At 40.1% G+C, this 19,963-nt stretch overlaps 2 protein-coding genes across 2 annotated transcripts; both read right to left on the bottom strand.

Moving 5' to 3' along the window:
• Positions 1–8,874: 8,874 nt before the first annotated feature.
• LOC307268987 (zinc finger BED domain-containing protein 4-like) lies at positions 8,875–10,772 on the bottom strand (the record flags this gene model as incomplete). The annotated part of the gene is made up of 2 exons (XM_080051808.1): positions 8,875–9,254; positions 9,734–10,772. 2 exons carry the CDS (start codon positions 10,770–10,772, stop codon positions 8,875–8,877), a joined length of 1,419 nt encoding a protein of 472 aa, XP_079907934.1.
• A 2,192-nt stretch (positions 10,773–12,964) lies between these two features.
• LOC307268986 (tryptase-like) lies at positions 12,965–19,963 on the bottom strand (the record flags this gene model as incomplete). Its single annotated transcript, XM_080051807.1, has 6 exons — positions 12,965–13,228; positions 13,623–13,750; positions 14,869–15,134; positions 15,276–15,438; positions 18,192–18,224; positions 19,906–19,963. 6 exons carry the CDS (start codon positions 19,961–19,963, stop codon positions 12,965–12,967), a joined length of 912 nt encoding a protein of 303 aa, XP_079907933.1.

The following is a 19,963-nucleotide window of genomic DNA, read 5'->3' as shown; positions in this document are numbered from 1 at the left end:
CAAGGAATTAAGTTAAAAAGTTATGAAAGCAAGACAGTCAGAACGCAAAACGATAATAAATAGGACGCCAAACTGTTACAGTTAACAGATAACATTCTGCCCACAACAAAAACAAGTTGATAAAATCTGCATAGCGCTTCAAATACTGATGCTGTGATGCCATCAAACCCAACCAGGGTAAAGTGCAGGTGCAATATCACTACCATTGTCTGATATGGATCCAATACTGTTCCTAGTGAAGCTGTTTGGTGGTTTGTTAAGGAGAGTTATGGCCATCGGAAAAAAATAACTATATTTAGTAATTCAGGGCGCTCCGTGGCGTAGTGGGCACGTTCCATATTGGCTCAGTCCTTGTCACAGTGGTCGTGGGTTCGAGTCTGACCCGTGGACCTTTACTGCTTGTCACCCCCCTCTCTCTCTCTCAATTTCCTCTCTGTACTCTCTCCTCTCAACCGTCAATAAAAAGGTTAAAATACCCCCAAAAAAACATTAACAAATTATATTCTGAAATTCCCATTAAAGGTGAAGTAAGCGGTTTATTTATGTTAATATAAGTGTTAAATCGCTCTGTATTCATACAGTGATCACTTACATAATGTGCGCGTTTCATAAAGCCGATCTCTCAGTCAGCTGCTCTGCATGTAATCGGCAAATAAACTTATTGGAGGATCCCGAAATTTTTATCCAATCGCAAGAGAGAACGCTAGAAACCGACACCCGTCTCACTCATGGTCTCACTGCCGGTGCACGCCAGAGCGACAGATGGGTGAATGTTTATGCTCCTACAATGGCGGAGCAGGTAAAAATCCTTCCCAATGTCTGTTTTGATGTTTTTTATCATCCATCATGGATCTGAGATGATGCTAGATAACTCGCTGCTTGAAGACCGCAGTGCATTAATGTGGTGACGTAGGGACGAGCGAGGGGACTGCTAACTGCAGTAACTGACAGGAAGTTAGCTAAAATAACCACTCCGCTTACAGCACCTTTAACCCCATTACGAGGTTGAGAGGGCTGCTTTCTCTCAGAGTACAGTGCTTGAGTCCTGATACTGTAATAGTTAATCCATTCTAAATATTTTTTTGTATTGAAAATCGATATTTTTAGCTCCTGTTGACATGTTTTCTTTGCACAAGACAAATGATAGAATCCTCTTTTGTTAATTTCTGAGGAACAGAAAAACTCCCCCAAGAACACAGCATTCTTCTGCTGTCAAAGTCTATTCATGCATGAAGCTCATGACAGTAGCTACTATTTTCATAATCTGTTATTATAAGGTGATTGACAATGAGGAACCCATTGTGTAGTCGCCAAACACGTGTTTCGTGCCCTGCTACCTGTGCCGACTTCTCATGAAATACCGTACATCTTGTGCTTTACTGTGAAATGTGCCCAGTACACCTTTCAATTCTCACGGACATAGGGTTATATAAAAAAGAAAAAAAATTAATACGATAATCGTGTGTTAGAATGTTAGTAATCAACGAAGGCAAAGTTGACAAAAGATATCTAATAAGTTAAAAAGGTTTCCCTATTCGCCTGGAGTGTAATGATGTCATTTAATTTTTTATATATTTTTTTTATACATTTAACTCCTTACTTAAAGACCTACTTCACCGGTGGGAATATGAAGGTGTATTGAATTCTGAGATCCTATTTAGTATAAATGTGCAAAATGAAATTGGTTCATCCTAGCCTGAGAAAAGGCAGAAAGAGTGTTTTATGGTCTCACTGTCCAACCCTACATTTTACTAATGTGTGACATCACAGTAAGGGTTAGGATTAACAGGACAGCTGGGCCAAGGGAAGACTGAGGGAAGACAGAGGGAAGAAAAACCTAATTCATTATATTATAATAGTGATTTAATAATGATAGAACGCCTGTTCCGTATGGGTGAAGTATTCCTTTAAACGCCTATATGCTGAGCCATGGCAAGTTTAGTAGCACACCTTGTACCATTTGTTTTTTTCAGGCCAACATAACCACCGTTGAGTCACCCACCGGTGTGTTCACATATTTTGGAAGATGAGACCTTAGGACAGTGTGTCTAACTCTCGTTGATTGACACTTTCCCCACTCCCTTGTTAAATGTGTCCCCTATTATGTGTTGTTAACTGATGGGGACCTATTTCGCTTCGACTGCCTGGAACCACATTGCTTCAAAATCAATTTATTCCGATGGATATGCCACAGTCAGGAGAACTTTGACTTGAACTTTGATACACAAATCCAAACAATTTAGCAACAACACGTTTTCCCTGACAGAGCTGACCTTTGAGGGGGAGGAGGGATACGCCAGGGGAAAGTAGACCCAGCACTAGAGAGATAAAAACAGAGAAGCTATGTGTGACTATTGTTTCTGACTAGATTAGCCTGGAGAGCTAGCAAGTTAGCAGTGAGTTTTTCAGCTACTGTACGGGGTTCGGCTTGAGCAAAAGTCTGTGAAAAAGTGTAAAAAGCCTGCATGGGGTGTGAGGGGACTTTAAAGGTGGAGTCAGTAATTCTGGAGAACCCTTGTTGTCAAAAAAACCTTTTTGTCAAAATCTGAGTATATATCTTCACGATCTGCTACCTGTCTTTGCTCTGATAAACCCAGTGTTTCTATACAACCATAGGCTCTGTAAACGGGTTTGTTGCTAGTTACGATGGCCATCCTCTGTTGGCATAGCCTTTTACAGAGCCTGTATTAACACCAGATTCTTTTTTCAGATTGCTGACTCAACCTTTATCCCTATTTAGACCGGATGAGACGTTTAGAGATTGTTTTGGGGCATTTTGGGGTGCAGCTCTTTGGCAGTTTTTGGTGATTTTTGGCGTAAAAAAAAACATTGATTTGGGGCAACAAAATGACCTGAATGAAAGTTTTTTTAGGGGAGGGGGGGTTTGTAACGTTTTTATGACACTTTTTTTGGGGTGTTTATTGGTCTCTTCAAATTTATGAGAGCGACTGTCTGTCTAATGCTGATCCAGTGTAAGTGGTGTCTGCATATTTTTGGATTAAATGTCATCTTTTTTAAGACACATGAACAACGTGATTCACTGAAATACACGTTTGCAAGGGGGAATGGGGAAAACACACAGATTGACGAAGGCAGGTACGGTAAAGACAGAGGGGTTGATTGACACTCAGACAGACACACACACACACACACACACACACACACACACACACACACACACACACACACACACACACACACACACACACACACACACACACACACACACACACACACACACACACACACACACACACAGAGACAGAGGGCTTGATTGACAGGTGGGCGGCTGTGGCGGGTGAGAAGACGTTGATATGCAGCAGACAAACTGTTTGTAATGATACTGATTAACTGATGCAATCACATGAAACCTCTCTCGTCCGTATCAATCACATGGACAGATAGTATTGATTGGGGGTGAGAGATGGAACGGTGATTGGAATGGAAGATTAGTGCTGTGTGTGTGTGTGTGTGTGTGTGTGTGTGTGTGTGTGTGTGTGTGTGTGTGTGTGTGTGTGTGTGTGTGTGTGTGTGTGCGAGTGTGTGTGCATTTGTGTGTGGCAAAGTGAAGTGGACTGAGGTTTGTAGTTCATTTTTAAAGCCTCTTGAAACCTGGTCGAAAATAGTAAAAATAAAAAATCGATATATATGATATCAAAAATCGAATTGAAGGGGCGCTCCGGTGGCGTAGTGGATAGAGCGCGTACCATATTGGCTCCGGCCTTCGTTGCAGTGGTCACGGGTTCGAGTCCGACCCGTGGACCTTTACTGCAGGTCATCCCCCCTCTCTCTCTGTCTCCCCATTTCAACTCTGTACTGTCTAATAAAGCTTGAAAATCCAAAGAGAATATCTTAAAAAAAAAGAAAAAAAAATCTATTTGAAATTGAATGTTCCTAAATATTATAACTTGGCTACAGCACAGTAGACATTTGACACCAACAGCCAGATACCATCGACGGATCGCCATGGGAACATGACGGTCGATGAGATCATTGTTAAGATGAACAATTGCGTGCCTGTTCCAATCGGGTAACAGGTGTGACATAACGTTGCTGCAAGTTCACTAAAGCTACCGCACACTAGACTTACACATGTGTCAGAAATATACAGAACAGCAAAGGGAGTGTGTGTGTGTGTGTGTGTGTGTGTGTGTGTGTGTGTGTGTGTGTGTGTGTGTGTGAATTAAGTACTTTATTGATAATTATGATAACATTCAATCGAAATTTGTTTTACGATAAAATGTGGACCAAAATTTTAAATGATTCCCTTGTATATTTATATGCGTATATATTTTTCCCCCCTGACCAAAATGTGATGAGTCATCGTGGCTCTAATGGCCCCAAAGTATCTGTCTGTCTGTCTGTCTGTCTGTCTGTCTGTCTGTCTGTCTGTCTGTCTGTCTGTCTGTCTGTCTGTCTGTCTGCCTGTCTGTCTGCATGTCTGACTCAAGAATTACAATCAGCAAGCTTGTCAAGCAGCAATTACTCTGCTCTGAAAAAATCAAGTTGGACCTACAATGTTGATCGAGACATATTGGAAAATCAGTGTGATGGTCAAACTAGTCGAGCCGGTTCCAAAGCTTTGAATGGTGTTTGATTTCACTTCTGTTTAACCTTTTAACTAAGAAAACAATCCAGCTATTGTTGATCTGTCTGGGGATTTGTACAGTGAAGATGACTCACCCTTACCCAATAGGTAACATCAAAACAACCTTAAGGCTTTTGTCAGAGTCAATGGCTGCTGTGCTTTTGCATTTGTGTAAGCCCATTGTCTATTTCCTTTTCATTTAACCTTTTAAAATACTCGAAAGATCAGTTCAGGGATGTCCCTCATTTTGCAATGACGTCAAGTCAAACAAATGCACAACAAAAACAACAATAGATACACTATATACAATGCAAATACATACAGAAAAAAAGACAATTTAAACATTTAGACAGTGATGTAGATTGGCTGGAATTAATTGCCAACTTTTTATTGTTATTATTATTATTTTTTAAACCTTAACCTAGATTTTTTTCCCCTCTAGTGTCATGACTGCATGACTAGATTGTGTTTGTGATTGTGGATAAGTGTTGGGTTACAAAGGTGAACAATCGCGCCTCCTACCTCCACTAAGTGATTTCTATGGAAGAGTATAAGGGCCACGGGGAAGAAAAAAAAATAGAAAGAAGGATTACAATATTGAGGGAAAAAAATAACAGAAAAAAAAGTGCATGAGCCTAAGCTACTATGGAGAACAGTTTCACCAGTTCATCTACACAAGGCATTTTGTTGAGGCAGTCATATGAGCTGTTTGATGTGGTCTTAAAGAGATAGACCATTTTATTTCCCTCTCAATATTGAATTTTGTTTTTATTCTCGAAGTGCATAACACAAAAAACAACTTCTTCCTCTAATTTTTTTTCTTAGCCGTGGGCCGAATTATTTTCCCTAGATTACAAATCCATGTTTTTCTGCAGATTTTGAATGATCTTTTATCATTTCAAACCTCAAGCCAAGTATTGTAATTGGTTCCTGTTATTCCAAATGAGCTACAATTACGCTAAAACCCTTTGGCAGGGCATATAGCATTCATCCAAAAGTTTGTACCTCATACATATCTTCTGTCTCAGTGTGTGTGTGTGTGTGTGTGTGTGTGTGTGTGTGTGTGTGTGTGTGTGTGTGTGTGTGTGTGTGTGTGTGTGTGCGTTTCCGGGAGCCTATAAATCACATCCACTGTTTGATTTTTACATAATTCTCTCGCTCTACCTTCACTCACAACGGCAACTTCATGATTGACTCATTCTTCAAATGCTCACACACACACACGCACACGCACACGCACACACACACACACACACACACACACACATTTCCTTTGCTGTTCTGTAGTAGGCACAAATTACAGCTTGATTTGAGCCTTTGCAAAACTTTCACTGCTCTTTTAGAAGTTTTCGGAAGTAATTGGTGAAGGAAAAAAAAAACTGACCCCAGTAGTGTGGGGAAAAAATTAGATCATGTTATTAACGATGGAGTCAGTGATTCTGTCGAGAATGGTTGTTGTCAAAATCACGTTTCATCAAAATCAGTGAATGTATCTTTTTGTTTCACAACCCGTCACAACCCAGGTCATCCCCCCCCCCCCCTCTCTCTCTCTCTGTCTCCCCATTTCAACTCTGTACTGTCTAATAAAGCTTGAAGATGACAAAAAATCTACTTAAAAAAAGATAGATAGATAGATAGATAGATAGATAGATAGATAGATAGATAGATAGATAGATAGATAGATAGATAGATAGATAGATAGATAGATAGATAGATAGATAGATAGATAGATAGATAGATAGATAGATTTTATAACATCTTTAAGAACAATTTTCTCAGCCTGGATCACTACGCCACAATAGAGAATGCTCAGCTGCAGGTGTGTCATCATCCATCTCTCAGCGTGTACATTCGCCCGGGTCAATACATTGACAACGCCTTTTATCCTTTCAAACGACGGCCCTTCTGGTAATCCCCACACAGTAGACTTACACAATACCTATATACTGGTATTCACTTGAGAATGTGTGAAAGAAAGAGAGAAAGGAGCTTGGCATGTGCGATCCATCACTGGGCTATTGATAGCTCTTTTGTGTGTGTGCGTCTGTCTGTGTCACCTGCATCAATGTACATTTTGATGCAGGTGAACTTAGAAAAATTATCCTACCCCAAGTCAAGATAGTTGTATTCTTAGCATCCGGGATGGGAGACTTTAATATCGGGGCTGGTGAATTGAATCAGTCCCATACAGAGAAACTACTACATCATTGATAATTTTGTTCAAATAACTGTGGTAACATTTACACTTAACAGGACCTCTGGATTTCATTAAACAGTAGGTACAACTGGGAATCATCAGCATAAAAATTAATTATGTTGGAACAGGTCACCAGTAGATGGCAGTATTTTGTATTACTTAAAATGTAGTGACATCCAGCTTTTGATGACATTTGGTGTCATTTAGGCATTCATTAATTGAGCTAAGCATATTTGGGTGATTGGGCTTGATGGGTAGGTACAACTGGGAATCATCAGCATAACAATGAAAAGAGATTCCATGTTTCCTGATGACCTCACCCAGTGGAATCATATACATTGAGAACAGAATAGGTCTGAGTATTGACCCTTGAGGTAATCCATACCTACCTAATAATGGAAACTGACAACAAGCAATTCTTAATGGAGATATAGCACTTCCGGTTGGATAAATGGGAAGAAAACCAACCTCTGGGGTGGCTGACATCCGTGAAGGTGGGGTTTGTGGTATTACTTAGTAAAATAGTATCCACTATAAGCAACCTTTGCCCATTTCTTCCTCAAGCATGCAGGCACAGTTAAAGGGATGGTTTTGATCACCTTTTCTTGAGTAGTAAACTCAGATACTACATTTTTAAAGACAGGGTACTCTAACCACTACAGCACGAGCGCCCCGTTCCCCCCAGATATTCACATTTTTGAGTAACTGTACTTTACTTGAGTTTCTGCCTTTTTTAGAGCAGATTTTTGGACCCAAGAGATCAGGGAAATCATGTTTAGATACGAAGCTTTATTGTCCATTACATTACATACAATGGGGATTTGCCTTCCTCATCATTCTGTCACTCAGTATTTGTTTGTTTTTATTACAGAAAAACATATCTGGAAGCCAACCGTTTTAAACAAGACTAATTCTTCAATCGAGATGTGTTGAAGATGATACGTTATTGAAGCCTGTCCCCTTTAAAGGCTAATACAGATAGATTGACACTTTATTTTCACACCAGCGCATAGAACGAGAGAACCAGACCACAGAGTGAGAAGAAGTGAGTGAAGTGGGAGAAGCGGATCAGGTTCTCGCCACTGTCGAAGATGCTGCCGCCACCTTTACCGCCCTCGGTAGTTTGAGGGGGGAATTCGTTATGGGGTGGGTATTCGGTAGGGGGCGTGGTTTTGGTAGGGGGTTAAGTGTAGGCAGGGTCAGTGGCAGAGCCGGCCCAAGCCTTCATGGGGCCCTAAGCGAAATATGATTAGGGGGCCCCTCTCCAATGTTAGCACTGCTGAAACTATAGATCTTTGTTAAATATCATTCACAAACCCAGTGTTTTCCGCTAGTGCCTCCACTGTGCAGCTGTGTGAAAATATTAGACAGCCGCGATTCAGACCCTCCTAGGGGTGTCCGGTGGTATGCCCCCCCCCCCCCGGGAGATTTTTTTAACCTTTTTAAAGTGAAATGCATGAATCTGGTGCACTTGGAGAGGAAAATTAAATCTGAGACATTTTGTGAACAAATAATTTGGAGACACTGGGTCAGATGAATTAGAAGCTATTGAAGAAGGACACATGGATTTTCCATAAAAACCAATGCACCGATCAACTTTTTTTAGTTCCGATCCGAATCCGATACCTGGGGTTTGGATATCGGCCGATACCGATACTGACCGATACGATATTATACATTTTGTTGATGGTGACTGGTGGTCATGTAAAAAGAAAGAAAGAAGCAAAACGGTTTCAATGCATTTGAACATATTTATTTGAACTTGTTTGAAAGATTAATACATAACTATACAACAACTTGAAATCCTTCACAAGGTTTTTAAAGTTTAAAAATAAATATTTAAATATCCACAAACAAAACTAAACAAAAACGGCTGCTTTTAGATTCCTAAATCTGAACAGGATAATCTATTTTAAGAACAAAAACAACAGCAACCTTTAACAAACACTTGAGTTTGAGAACACTGAAATGTCACTGAAACATTGGCAGGTTCTTCTTGAGGAAAATGAGCATTTCTGCTCTCTCTGCTGTGAGCCTGTTCCTTTTCTCATCTACAATGTTTGATGCTGTGCTGAACATTTTCTCGCTTTCAACACTTGTTGATGGGGGCACTCAAGAACTTTAGTGCAGTGGCAGCAAGGATTGGAAAACGGGCATGGGTGTTTTCCCAGTATTTGAACGGGCACTCACTGCGCATGATGGTTCTGTCTCTCAAATACGTCTGCATTTGGACTGCAGCACTCCCTAGTTCCGTTGTATCTGCGTGATGCTCCTCCAGGATGTTGTCATAAAGACTGGCCAAGCTGCTGTGATGGCTTGAGGTTGGCTCAGATGTCTCCATGCGAGGCACCCTTCCTGCTGGTTCTGCTGTTGATGCATGTTCATCAGTAGATGTCCTGTTCAAGGTGATTTCCACCTTCTCCATCTCTTGTAACAGGACAGCCTTGGCGTTCGTCAGAATGACTCCATCTGTGAAGAATCTGACAAAAAAAGAAAGAAGTTGAGTAAGAGAAGCTAAGATCATGTGAACATAAATAATTAACACAGCAGAGGCTAAGGAGAAATAATGTGTGGCGCTAAACTCTGGCTACAACCTTTCCCACTCCCCCGGGCAGAAATACACTCATAAACTCTGGGAAATTAAGTGTGGGGTTTGGATTAAGTAGCGGTAGCGGACCTTATATCCAGCTATATTAAGAGCCGCCGGTGACTTTTACGGGACATCGGGCCACTGTGGTTAATGTTACCAGAATAAACACTGCAGGTCTTGTTCACTTCCGTTGTTTACACGTTGCGATGGCAACGCGCTCCGCCCCGACTATTGATGCCGCACTATTTGTGTTGGCGGAAGCAAATACATTCTTAAATGATCAAAGATCTATTTCTAAATATGCTTAAATAAATTATAGTCTACTTTAGAGTATTAAGAGAGAAAAAATCAGTCTCACCTGTCCTTATATCGGGGTCCAGTAAGGTGGCCACAGAGTAGAGAGGATCACTTTCGATGCTGCTGAAGCATTGGTTGACAGCTTCCAGAAGTGTTTTTTTCATGGTTTTGATGCCACTATCTGCACTGTCCTCCCTGGCAAGCATACGCTTCAAGACGGATATGGCTGGGATAACATCAGCGGCAGTTGAGGTTTCGGAGCTGACGTTCCGGGTAAGCTCCTCAAATGGTTCCAGCACTGTCTGCGTTTTTTCAAGCAGTGTCCACTCATTGACCGACAGCGTTGCGGGCATGTTGTGGTCTGCGGCATATGCGCAAAGGGCTCGCTTCTGCTGCAGAAGGCTCTTTATCCTGTAGAAGGAGCTGTTCCACCTCGTCTGGACATCTTGCAAAGTGTGAGCAAAACAGCCCAAACTTGAAACTCCCAACTCTCGCATAGCCTTGTTCATGTTGCTCGCGTTGTCTCGCAGGAATGCATGTACTTTCGGCAACGGTATCTCCCACTCGCCCAGCATCTCCTTAATAATGTCTGCAATTGCACTGCCGGTGTGTGACCCTCTGCACTTTTTAACTTGCAGCACCGCTCGCTGTGGGGCGTATGTGTCCGGTTTTAACCAGTGCACTGTAAGACTGATGCACGACAACGGACTAACAGCCGAGGTCCAAATGTCGGTAGTGAAACTCATCGACTGCACATATTTCAGCTGCTCGAGTAACTGCGCTGCCACTCGTTTGTAAAGCTCTGGTAGCGCAGTGTCCGAAATGTATCGCCTCGATGGCAAACTGTATCGCGGCTCTAGGTGTTCCAAAAGGCTGCGAAATCCAGCATTTTCCACGACAGACAGTGGTTGGTCATCTAGAACGATGAAATTAACTACCTTCGCTGTAATGCCTTTAGCCTTGATGTTGTTTGCTGGAAGCTTTGCGGTCCTCTGAAAAGCGTCCGCGAGACTCTGCTGCTGAGTGGAAACATTTGGCTTCATAGCTAGCACAAACTCCTCGTGTTCCTTCACATGGTGCTTTCGCAAATGCTTAATCATATTTGTTGTGTTGTATGATGCCAAGGAACTTCCACCTCTCGGAACAATAGCATTACATACATTGCAGGTTGCAGTCTTGCTACTTGGTGTTTCCAGAGTGAAATATCGCCAAACAGAAGACATGTTGTAGCCTATCTCTCTGCGTAACCGGCTCCAGTGTATTCCTTTGTTGTAATGTAGCCTCGCGCCAAACAGCAAAAGCCGCGTAGCTTGGGATAAAAAAAAAAAACTATAGCAGGATATTTATTTGTAGAACTTCTAATTACGAAACTACGGTTGAAGTTTGCTATTAATTAAAAACTAATATTTTCCTTCATTATTAATCTTTTTTTTTAAATATTTATTAAAAAAAAAAAAAAAAAAAAAAAAAACATGGATCGGTGGCATACATCCGATATCCGATCCGTGGATTACGGCCATATCGGCCCCGATACCAATACTGGATCGGACCCATCCCTGATTATGGAGGGCCCTCTGGGTTGGGCTTGGTGCTCTTTTTCTTTTACGGGACATATTTCTCTGTAATATAATGAATGCATTTAAATGCAGTGAGAGGAACGAAGCAGAAGAACTCTGTTGTCCAGCTACTGTATCTTTTTTTCCACAGACGAGGCTGAAATAGGCTATAGACTATACACAGTACATGGGCAAGTGAGGGCAGCCCCATTTCCAATTGTTTTTAAATAAACTCAATACACACTGTGCATGGATGTGAACGTGACATGATCAGATAATTTCGGATTACCTCCCAGATGAACTGATAACATTTTTAAGCTATAAATTATCTAGACCAAAACATTTTATTCCTTTTTTGTATGATAACTTACATTTGCATAATATGATGTTGATATCAAACAAACTAAAAAAATAAATACATAATAATTTAACCTTCCTCTCGTGTTAGGGTCGCCACCGACCCGTTATGGTTTTCAAATGCATAAAAGAACCACTTACATTTTGTTTATTGCCTCAAGATTTCTTGACTTTGTCAGGAACCACTATTTCAACAAAATGAAAAAAATTAAAAATGTTTCACTTAATTATAAAATGCTCTGGTGGAAATTATAACACTGGTGGTGTTAGGGTCGTTTTCGACCCGGTTATAAAATAAGATTTAAAAAACAATAATTAGAGCCAAAACTGAAATCATAAGTGCACTGTCAGCCAACACAATGACAGTCAGCTCCTCTCCCAATCATGTGAGCTCTGGGGGGGTTCTCATTTTGACTTGTTTTGCCCTTATACCTGCATAAAAGCGAAACAAACAGACGGGCATATCCAGACATGTGAGGTCAATTCAGTATAGAGTTGGTGACTTGCAGAGTGCACATCTCCTATTTGCAGTATTCAAAAATGAGGAGATATACAGTGAGCCAAGTTCTGGATCATTTTTTTGGTGAAAATGGCCACCTGATTCTAAAAATAAGAGGTGTCAGGTCTGCCGAAGCACTAAGGACAGAAAGATAAACATATTGTGCTTTACATGCAAGAAATATCTCTGCAAAGAACACTAAAAGTGTTGCTCTTTATCACACATCTGTACACACACACATACACATGCACACAGAGACTTTTACTCTGTTTTTCTTTACTAGTTTTGGAACTAGTAATTGATTTCGATTGGTTTGATTAGTTGATTGGTTGTTGTTTATTTGACCTTACAAATCTATATTTTGTGTTGTGACTTGTTCTGGTTTTCATTGTGTGTTTGTATAATGCTGAAATAAAAGTTTTTTTTGCTCTTTTCTGAAATAAATATTTATGGGTCGTAATTGACCAGTAACACCGTAAATGTTAAAAAAGTCAATAATATTAATATGAAAAAATAAATAAAACAAATTTAGTTAAGAAATGTGTTCTCATACCCCTCAGTAATGATCAGGTAACACAACAACCAATTATTTATTTATATGATTCTCTTGAGGTTCATTTTACCATTTTATTTATTGAAATTGAGGCGCATGCTGACAAAAAAAAGGCCCAGCTGCCTACACCAAAAATATTAAAAACAATAGTTTCATGGATAAGGAAGCCTAACAAGGTAACCAAGAGATGATAAACAAAAAGGATGATAGATCATTGTTTTTAGTGTTTTTTACAGCTGATTTCAGACACGGGTCGAAACCGACCCGCTAACACCATGGATGGTAGCAGAAAGTTAACACAGGAGGAAGGTTAAGGGGGGCCTCCGCTTATGCCTCGGGCCAGCTCTGGTCAGTGGGCTCAGGTGGTGGGGTGGGACAGGTAAAGTTTGAGTCGGGGTCAACTCCTGGGGAATCGAAGGTGACGAATCCTGGAAGGCTGCTGTTGCCGGTGATGTTGGAAATCCATTCCTCGTACTGGGACACACGGGCATTACCTCCAGGATTCTCGCCGCAGCCATCACCAAAACTCACAACTCCACTTTGGATCCAAACACCGTAATATTTGGACACCAGTGGGCCCCCTGAGTCTCCCTGTGAACAAACAAGTGATAGTCGTTGGTATATAGGATAGGATATGCTGTTTAAGCATAAGGTATCACTGATTGGTAACTTCCTTTTTAAAAGTCCTGGCATAAATATTTTGAGCACCAAAACTACATTTATAATTGGATCCCAAAATGTAAGATGGTTTCAGGAAAACGATCTAGTAAACGTTTGGCTCATTGGTAAAGTTAGCACATTTCTGGAATGTGAATTTTAAGTACTGTTGTAAATCCAGGCGTCTTTGGCAATCAATCTACCAGCTATACAATCTGCCCTCTAACCCAGGTACTAATTCCCAGGTCAAAATTCTTCTGCTTTCTAGTACATTTCTCCCTTGCCACACAACAAGGAATTACATTTAAAAAAAAAAAGTGGTGGTTACCCGACATGCATCCCTCCCTCTGGCCCCAGCACAGATCATGTTTTCTGTGAGGTCAGGATAGGTGCACCCGCACTCTTTGTTTCCCACAATTGGAATCCTCACTTCCTGAAGGATGTCGGAATAAGAACCTATGGGAGATAAAAAAAAAAAAAAAAAAGATTTTCTGAATATTTTTAAGAAATGGTAAATGGACTCCAATTATCCAGCGCTTTCCCTGTTTTTTTCATAGACCCAAAGCGCTTGCGTTTTGCACACATTCACCTATTCATACACCAATAGCAGCAGCTACCACGTAGGGTGCAAGCTAACTATCAGGAGAGATGAAGGTTCCGTGCTTTAGAAGTTGAGATGTTTGGACTATTGTAGAAAAAACCCTATGTTTGCTGTTAAAGATGGTTGTGTAGTAGAAATATACAGACACAAAGAGACAAGGTTCAGTCAAATACCCAAACACCTTAATGTACATTTGGACATTTTATTTATACTAGTATGAAAGAAGACATGTTATGGAAGCAAAATAGCCAAACCTCTCAAAATTGACCAGTTCTTGAAAAAACATACCTTGCCTTAAAGGTCCCATATTATGCTAAATGCACTTTTTAAATGTGTTCCAACATATCCATGCGTCCACGGTGTGCCTAGAGACTGCCAAAATATCAATCTCTCCTTTTCTCACTCTCCCCTTTTCTGAAACCCCCACCCCTCCCCCTCAATATACTCCAGTCAGAATTCTCCCAGTTTCTGACCTCACAAACTGGAAAGCCAGAAGCTTCCACTGTGCAGCCCACACCCCTATTTCTTATTGGTCCACGGCCCTGACAGACAGAGGGCGAGGCGTATCTGGCTTCGCTTCCGGACAGGGGGCGGGGGCAGCTCAAAGATTGTATATTTACGAGGGGAGCTGCAGCTCTTTTTAAAAAATAGGCCATTGTGAGATTAGCTGAACATCAGCATAGTACAATAAATTATCTGAAAGTTTTTTTCAGTAAACAATTGAAAAACGTATTAGGGACCACTAAGACCATATAATATGGTGTATAATAGTACCGAAAAGTGTATAATATGGGAGCTTTAAATTATCATTCATGCATGTCAGGAAAACGTTGACAATGGACTAGCTTAAAGAGAGAGGTGCCACTTTTGCACAAAACAGTTGCATTCATCATTTCCACATCTCGGTACTTATAACTTAGTATTTAGGACAGTGATTAAGTCAAACGTGCAAATGTGCATTTTGCAATCTTACCGTTATCAGTGATCCCCCAACCAGTGTACCAGCTTTTAGTCCCGGTGTAGAACTCGCTCTCCGCGGAGGCTAGGCAGACTGGCTGTATGTAGTCATTGAATTCCACAGGGGACGAAAGCTCCAGGAGACATATGTCATTGTCAAAGGTCTCGTCATCGTAATCAGGATGGCATTCAACTCTCTCAACTCCCCGATAAATGTCACCGGGGTTTGGACCGGTATGGCTGTGGCGGCCCAGAGACACCTCTAGGTTCTCTGCTTTGGCACTTTTTTGAAGACACAGAAGTGAAATTGTTAGTTTTGTTTAGATACAGAGTACCTGTTGCATTTTTACAAATTATTCAAGCGTTAATAATTTACGCTTAGTGTTGCTACAGAATTTAACAAAATAAAACATTGGCCCTTACTCTTCTAGGCAGTGAGCAGCTGTCAGCACCCATTGGTCGTTGATCAGGGACCCTCCACAGAAGTGCTCGCCATCGTTGTGTAAACCCACCTGCCAGGTCCAACTTCCTGGAGAGGAGTCTTGACCTCCTACAATCCTGGTGTTACCAACAGCCATGCCACATTCTGGTGGATGATAAGAGATGTAAACATTCATATTTCAAACTTATTTTTTAGTGCTGCCACCATAGACTGTATATAGGCCGCTACTCATGCAATGAAGTCTATGCTACTAACACCACTTGGCAAAGAAGGGGACGCTCTAACCACTATAACACGAGCGCCCCCTGACAAAATGTGATTTTGACAAGAAGCCTGTTTTCAGAATCGCTGACTGAGCCTTTAAGTTTAGGGAAACATCTTCTCCATTTCAGTTCAGTTTCAGTTACTTGAATGGAAATGCATATTATAACGTTTCTATTTTGTGTTATATACCGTATACAAGCGTCTTGAGCAGCTGGAAAAGCGCTTTATATAATAATAATAATAACTATAAATGCAATTACATGAAGAAATTGCGGTGTGAATGCTGACGGTGCTGAAGCTTCACTGCTGAATGTTGATGAAGAACGAAGGATGAATATATCTGAATGAACAGAATGGTTGAATAATAGAATGTTTTAAAAATTTTGAATATTTTGAAGTTTGAATGGACTTTCTAGCTTTGAGTAATGAATTATGACCTTGAACTATGACCTCCAAAATGTAATCAGTTCATCTTTGAGTCAGAATCAACATTTGTGCAAAATTTTAAGAAATAACGTGGAAGCGTTCATGAGATAATGCAGTCACAAAAGGCAATGTCACAGTGACCTTGAAATTTGACCTCTAAACTGTTGTGATGTCATAATGAACATCTGTGCAAAATTTAAAGAAAAAACGTGGAAGCGTTCATGAGATAATGCAGTCTCAAAAGGCAATGTCACAGTGACCTTGAAATTTGACCTTTGACCTCTAAACTCTTTCCATGTCATCTCTGAGTCATAATTAACATCTGTGCAAGTTTTGAAGAAAATCCAGTGAAGTCTAAAATGTTGTGTTGGAATGGGGATTCGAACCCCCGACCCTGTTTTCAGCTCAATCAGGATACTTCCATGTAATGTCCTGAAGGAGCTGAACATGTAGAATGTTGAATGAAGTTTATCGGATGCAAAATGACTGAGTTAACACATTTTGAATTTTTCTCATCCGCTTTGAATGCGGCTGTGGAGTAATTTTGGGAAAATAAAATTTAAAATCCACATACATGTTTTAATATTTTTTCTTATTTTTGGGAACCTATAGCACATTCCAGAGGAGGTCGTTTCAAACTCCTGAAAAAGTTGAACAATTTAAAAGTTATTTGAGGAAAAGCATTCTCAAACTCTCGACTTATAAAAATTTCACTTGAACTTGGTCTATGTATTCTCTATGGAGCCTAAGGGATTGGAGTTTGACCTACATTAGCATATGATGTCATCGTTGAGTCAAAGACAGGTGCAGGTGTCACTATGGTGACTGAGAGCTAATCAACCTCAAGTGATCACAGCTGGTGAACATGCAGTTACTGATGTCTGCCCCTCCAGAGCTCAGTGAAACGTACCATCCGAACTAATGTCTCTTGCTCGCAAACCGTTTGTCTGACAGACAAAATGAAGATACCGTGAGAACCAGGAGATTCCGATTAATATTCAGTGCGAAGTTTGGGTCTGTATTGTAAAAAATGTGGTTTGGCCAGCAAGTTGCAAATGGAGTTCATTTGACATCCGATCATGGAATGTAGCTCCATCCACTCACTGTATAAATTTGATTTTGCGTCGCTTCAAACAAGGCTGGCTCATGTGAAAACTATACATTTGTTGAACATTTTGAATGATAACAATTGAAGAAGGAAGTCGGCTGAATATTTATCTGTTTGAATTAAGTTTCTCTCTTCGCGTTTGGACCCTTTCCCTATTAATTAACGGAGAGATTTTTTGTTTAAAACCTTTAAAATCTCTGAAGTTATACATTTTATGAAAAAATAGTGAATTATGAAAGTGTGCTCCTGTGCAAGACGAACAGGGAAAACATTGAATGGAGTTTCTACGATGAAGTATGAATGAGTAGGAACAATCATAATTTTGCATGAAATATTAAAATTCATAAAAGTTGAATTATCTCAGAATTCTGCGGAGGTTCCAAAACATTCTGAATCATACAAATGAATGTACTGAAATAGCTGAACATTTAGAAGGTACAAGGAAGTTTGTGGGAATAAGTATGAATGAGTAGAAGGGATTTGAATATTTTTCATAAAACGTTAAAAGAATATGAAATTATGATTTTTCTTTTTGAAAATGTTGAAATGGTCCCAACATGTCCTTGAAGAGCTGAATTTTCAAATGTTTGAATGACGGTTCAAGTATGTTGAAGTTGTTGAAGTTCTTTACAGTGGCGGAATAAAAATAATAATTTGAAAACTGTAGGATATCAATAGTGTGAATGCTTGCAACATTCACGGCAGCAGTGGCGAAGTGGGTAGGAAGATTGCCTCTGGTGTGCAGGGTCGGAAGTTCGATTCCCCGCCTACCCGCCACATGTCGAAGTGTCCCTGGGCAAGACACTGAACCCCAAATTGCTCCCGATGGTTCAGAGAGCGCCTTGCATGGCAGCTACTGCCATCGGTGTATGAGTGTGTGTATGAGTGTGTGTATGAATGGGTGAATGTGGTAAGATATGTAAAGCGCTTTGGGGCTGAGAAAACCGGCTAGAAAAGCGCTATATAAGTCAAGTCCATTTACCATTTACCATTCACACCAATAATATATATATACAATTTTTCTGGCAAAGAGCAGTTATACAGCTGGCGTAAGAAAACAAAAGTTGAAGAGTAAACATGTAAAGTCACAGATACTTACTTGGCTTCAGGGATTCAGTTGCTTGACAACTACCTGAAAGATGGAACACAGAAATTACAATATGTGAGATAAATTCCTTACAGGGCGAAACAGACAATGGCCTGCATTTGCATAGAGAACACACTGGACTAACAAGAGCGACAGAGGATGGGAATGTTTGATTTTGTTTGGAGAGAAAAACCTGAGGAGCCACATTTTAGATTTAATCCTCGTCTCACAAAAAAGCGCTAGCGGAACATGTGGGCGATGATGAGATTGATCAATGTAAAAGGTCATTCCATCTGGGACTCATTCCTGATGGGTTACAGGTGTCACATAAAGACTTTGCAATAAAGGTACATTAATTAACTGTTATGCAAGGATTAGATAATGCTATTAACGGTTCATTAATGTGTAGTTCGTGCTTATCAACTAACTGTAAAAGCTTAGTTATCAACGGTTTAGCATTTGCTATGCTTAGTTTACTATGCTTAGTTAAGCATTAATTAAGCATAGCAGTTCGTTAATGCTCAATTAATGCTCATTTAACATTCTTTAAGCAGGTATAAATGGTTCGTTAACAGCTAATTAATGTAGTGTTATTATAGACTTTGTTGCAGGTTCACTAAATCGCTGTAAGCCCAGGAAGCAGCAACAGTGTCCTCGCAAAATATCGCACGGGGGAATTTGCATTGATGGAACATTTGTGAAGAGTTTGGCAGTGAAATGGCTACTGTAATTCACCCCCAAAACGCCACACAAAACCATTAAAGATATGTCACCTACTGTATGTGATGTTAGTTATGGTTGTGTGAACGTTTACAAACACTTCTAAACGTAACACAATTAAACATTTAAATAATAGTGCAGACCGACACCGTTACTGACTCAAAAAAACTAAACAACTTTAGCAGTGCGGAAATCCACTGAATTACAAGCCCTCTGACCCTCTAAATACTTTGATTGATTAGCTTTTTGCGTGCACTCGATTACATTGTAAAACCAGAAATTTTTCTGTTTTAAGTAAATTAAATATTTGCAGGCAAAATCAAAGATCAGCTGACAATTTTCTATTTTGCTTGTGCCTTTCATTCTCATGCCGCAAACCGTTACAAAATGTTTTAATAATTATTCATTTATTTATTGGTTTATTTCAGGGACAGAGTGAGCCAGAGTTAGCCTAAGACGTCCAATACTTTTAAGATCTATCGCAGGGTGAGTGGTTGGTGCACTCATATGGAAATGGAGACAGGCAAGATGTCACATGAAGAAAATATAACTCAACGCATCCCTTTGATAAGAGCTACTTTAGGCCTTTCTTTTAATTATTATTTGAACAGTTCTCAGCCCAAGCTCCCTTCCATTAACTTAAGGCAAGCTTTTTCAAGCACTTTTTTGCATTTTACTTGTCTTTTTTCATACAAGAATTAACAAAAAGAAAAGTAAGGGTTTTTCGAAATGCAAATTTACTATTTCAATTAGATAGATATTGCCTAAAAATTTAGTTCTGACTTTATTCTCAGAATTCTGACTTTAAACTCAGAATTATGACTTAAATTCAGAATTCTAAGATTAAAGTCAGATCTCAATTTTTTTAATGTGTGGCAAAATGTTATAATGTTTTAAAAAAAATCACCCTGCATTGTCTTTCTTTGAGTGAAGCAGCAACATTGCAGCCTCCTTCCACCCTTGATTTCAGCCAACACTCAACATTTGTAAAATCTGTCTTTCTTACCTCTGGTTGAGAGAAGGATCAATGCGGTGACACCACACAGTAGCTGTTGGAGAGCCAT

The sequence above is a fragment of the Ammodytes marinus genome, assembly GCF_949987685.1.
Source record: "Ammodytes marinus genome assembly, chromosome: 23".
Taxonomy (NCBI): Eukaryota; Metazoa; Chordata; class Actinopteri; order Uranoscopiformes; family Ammodytidae; genus Ammodytes; species Ammodytes marinus.
The sequence above is the reverse complement of the archived record's forward strand: the minus strand, read 5'-3'. Positions and strand labels throughout refer to the sequence as shown.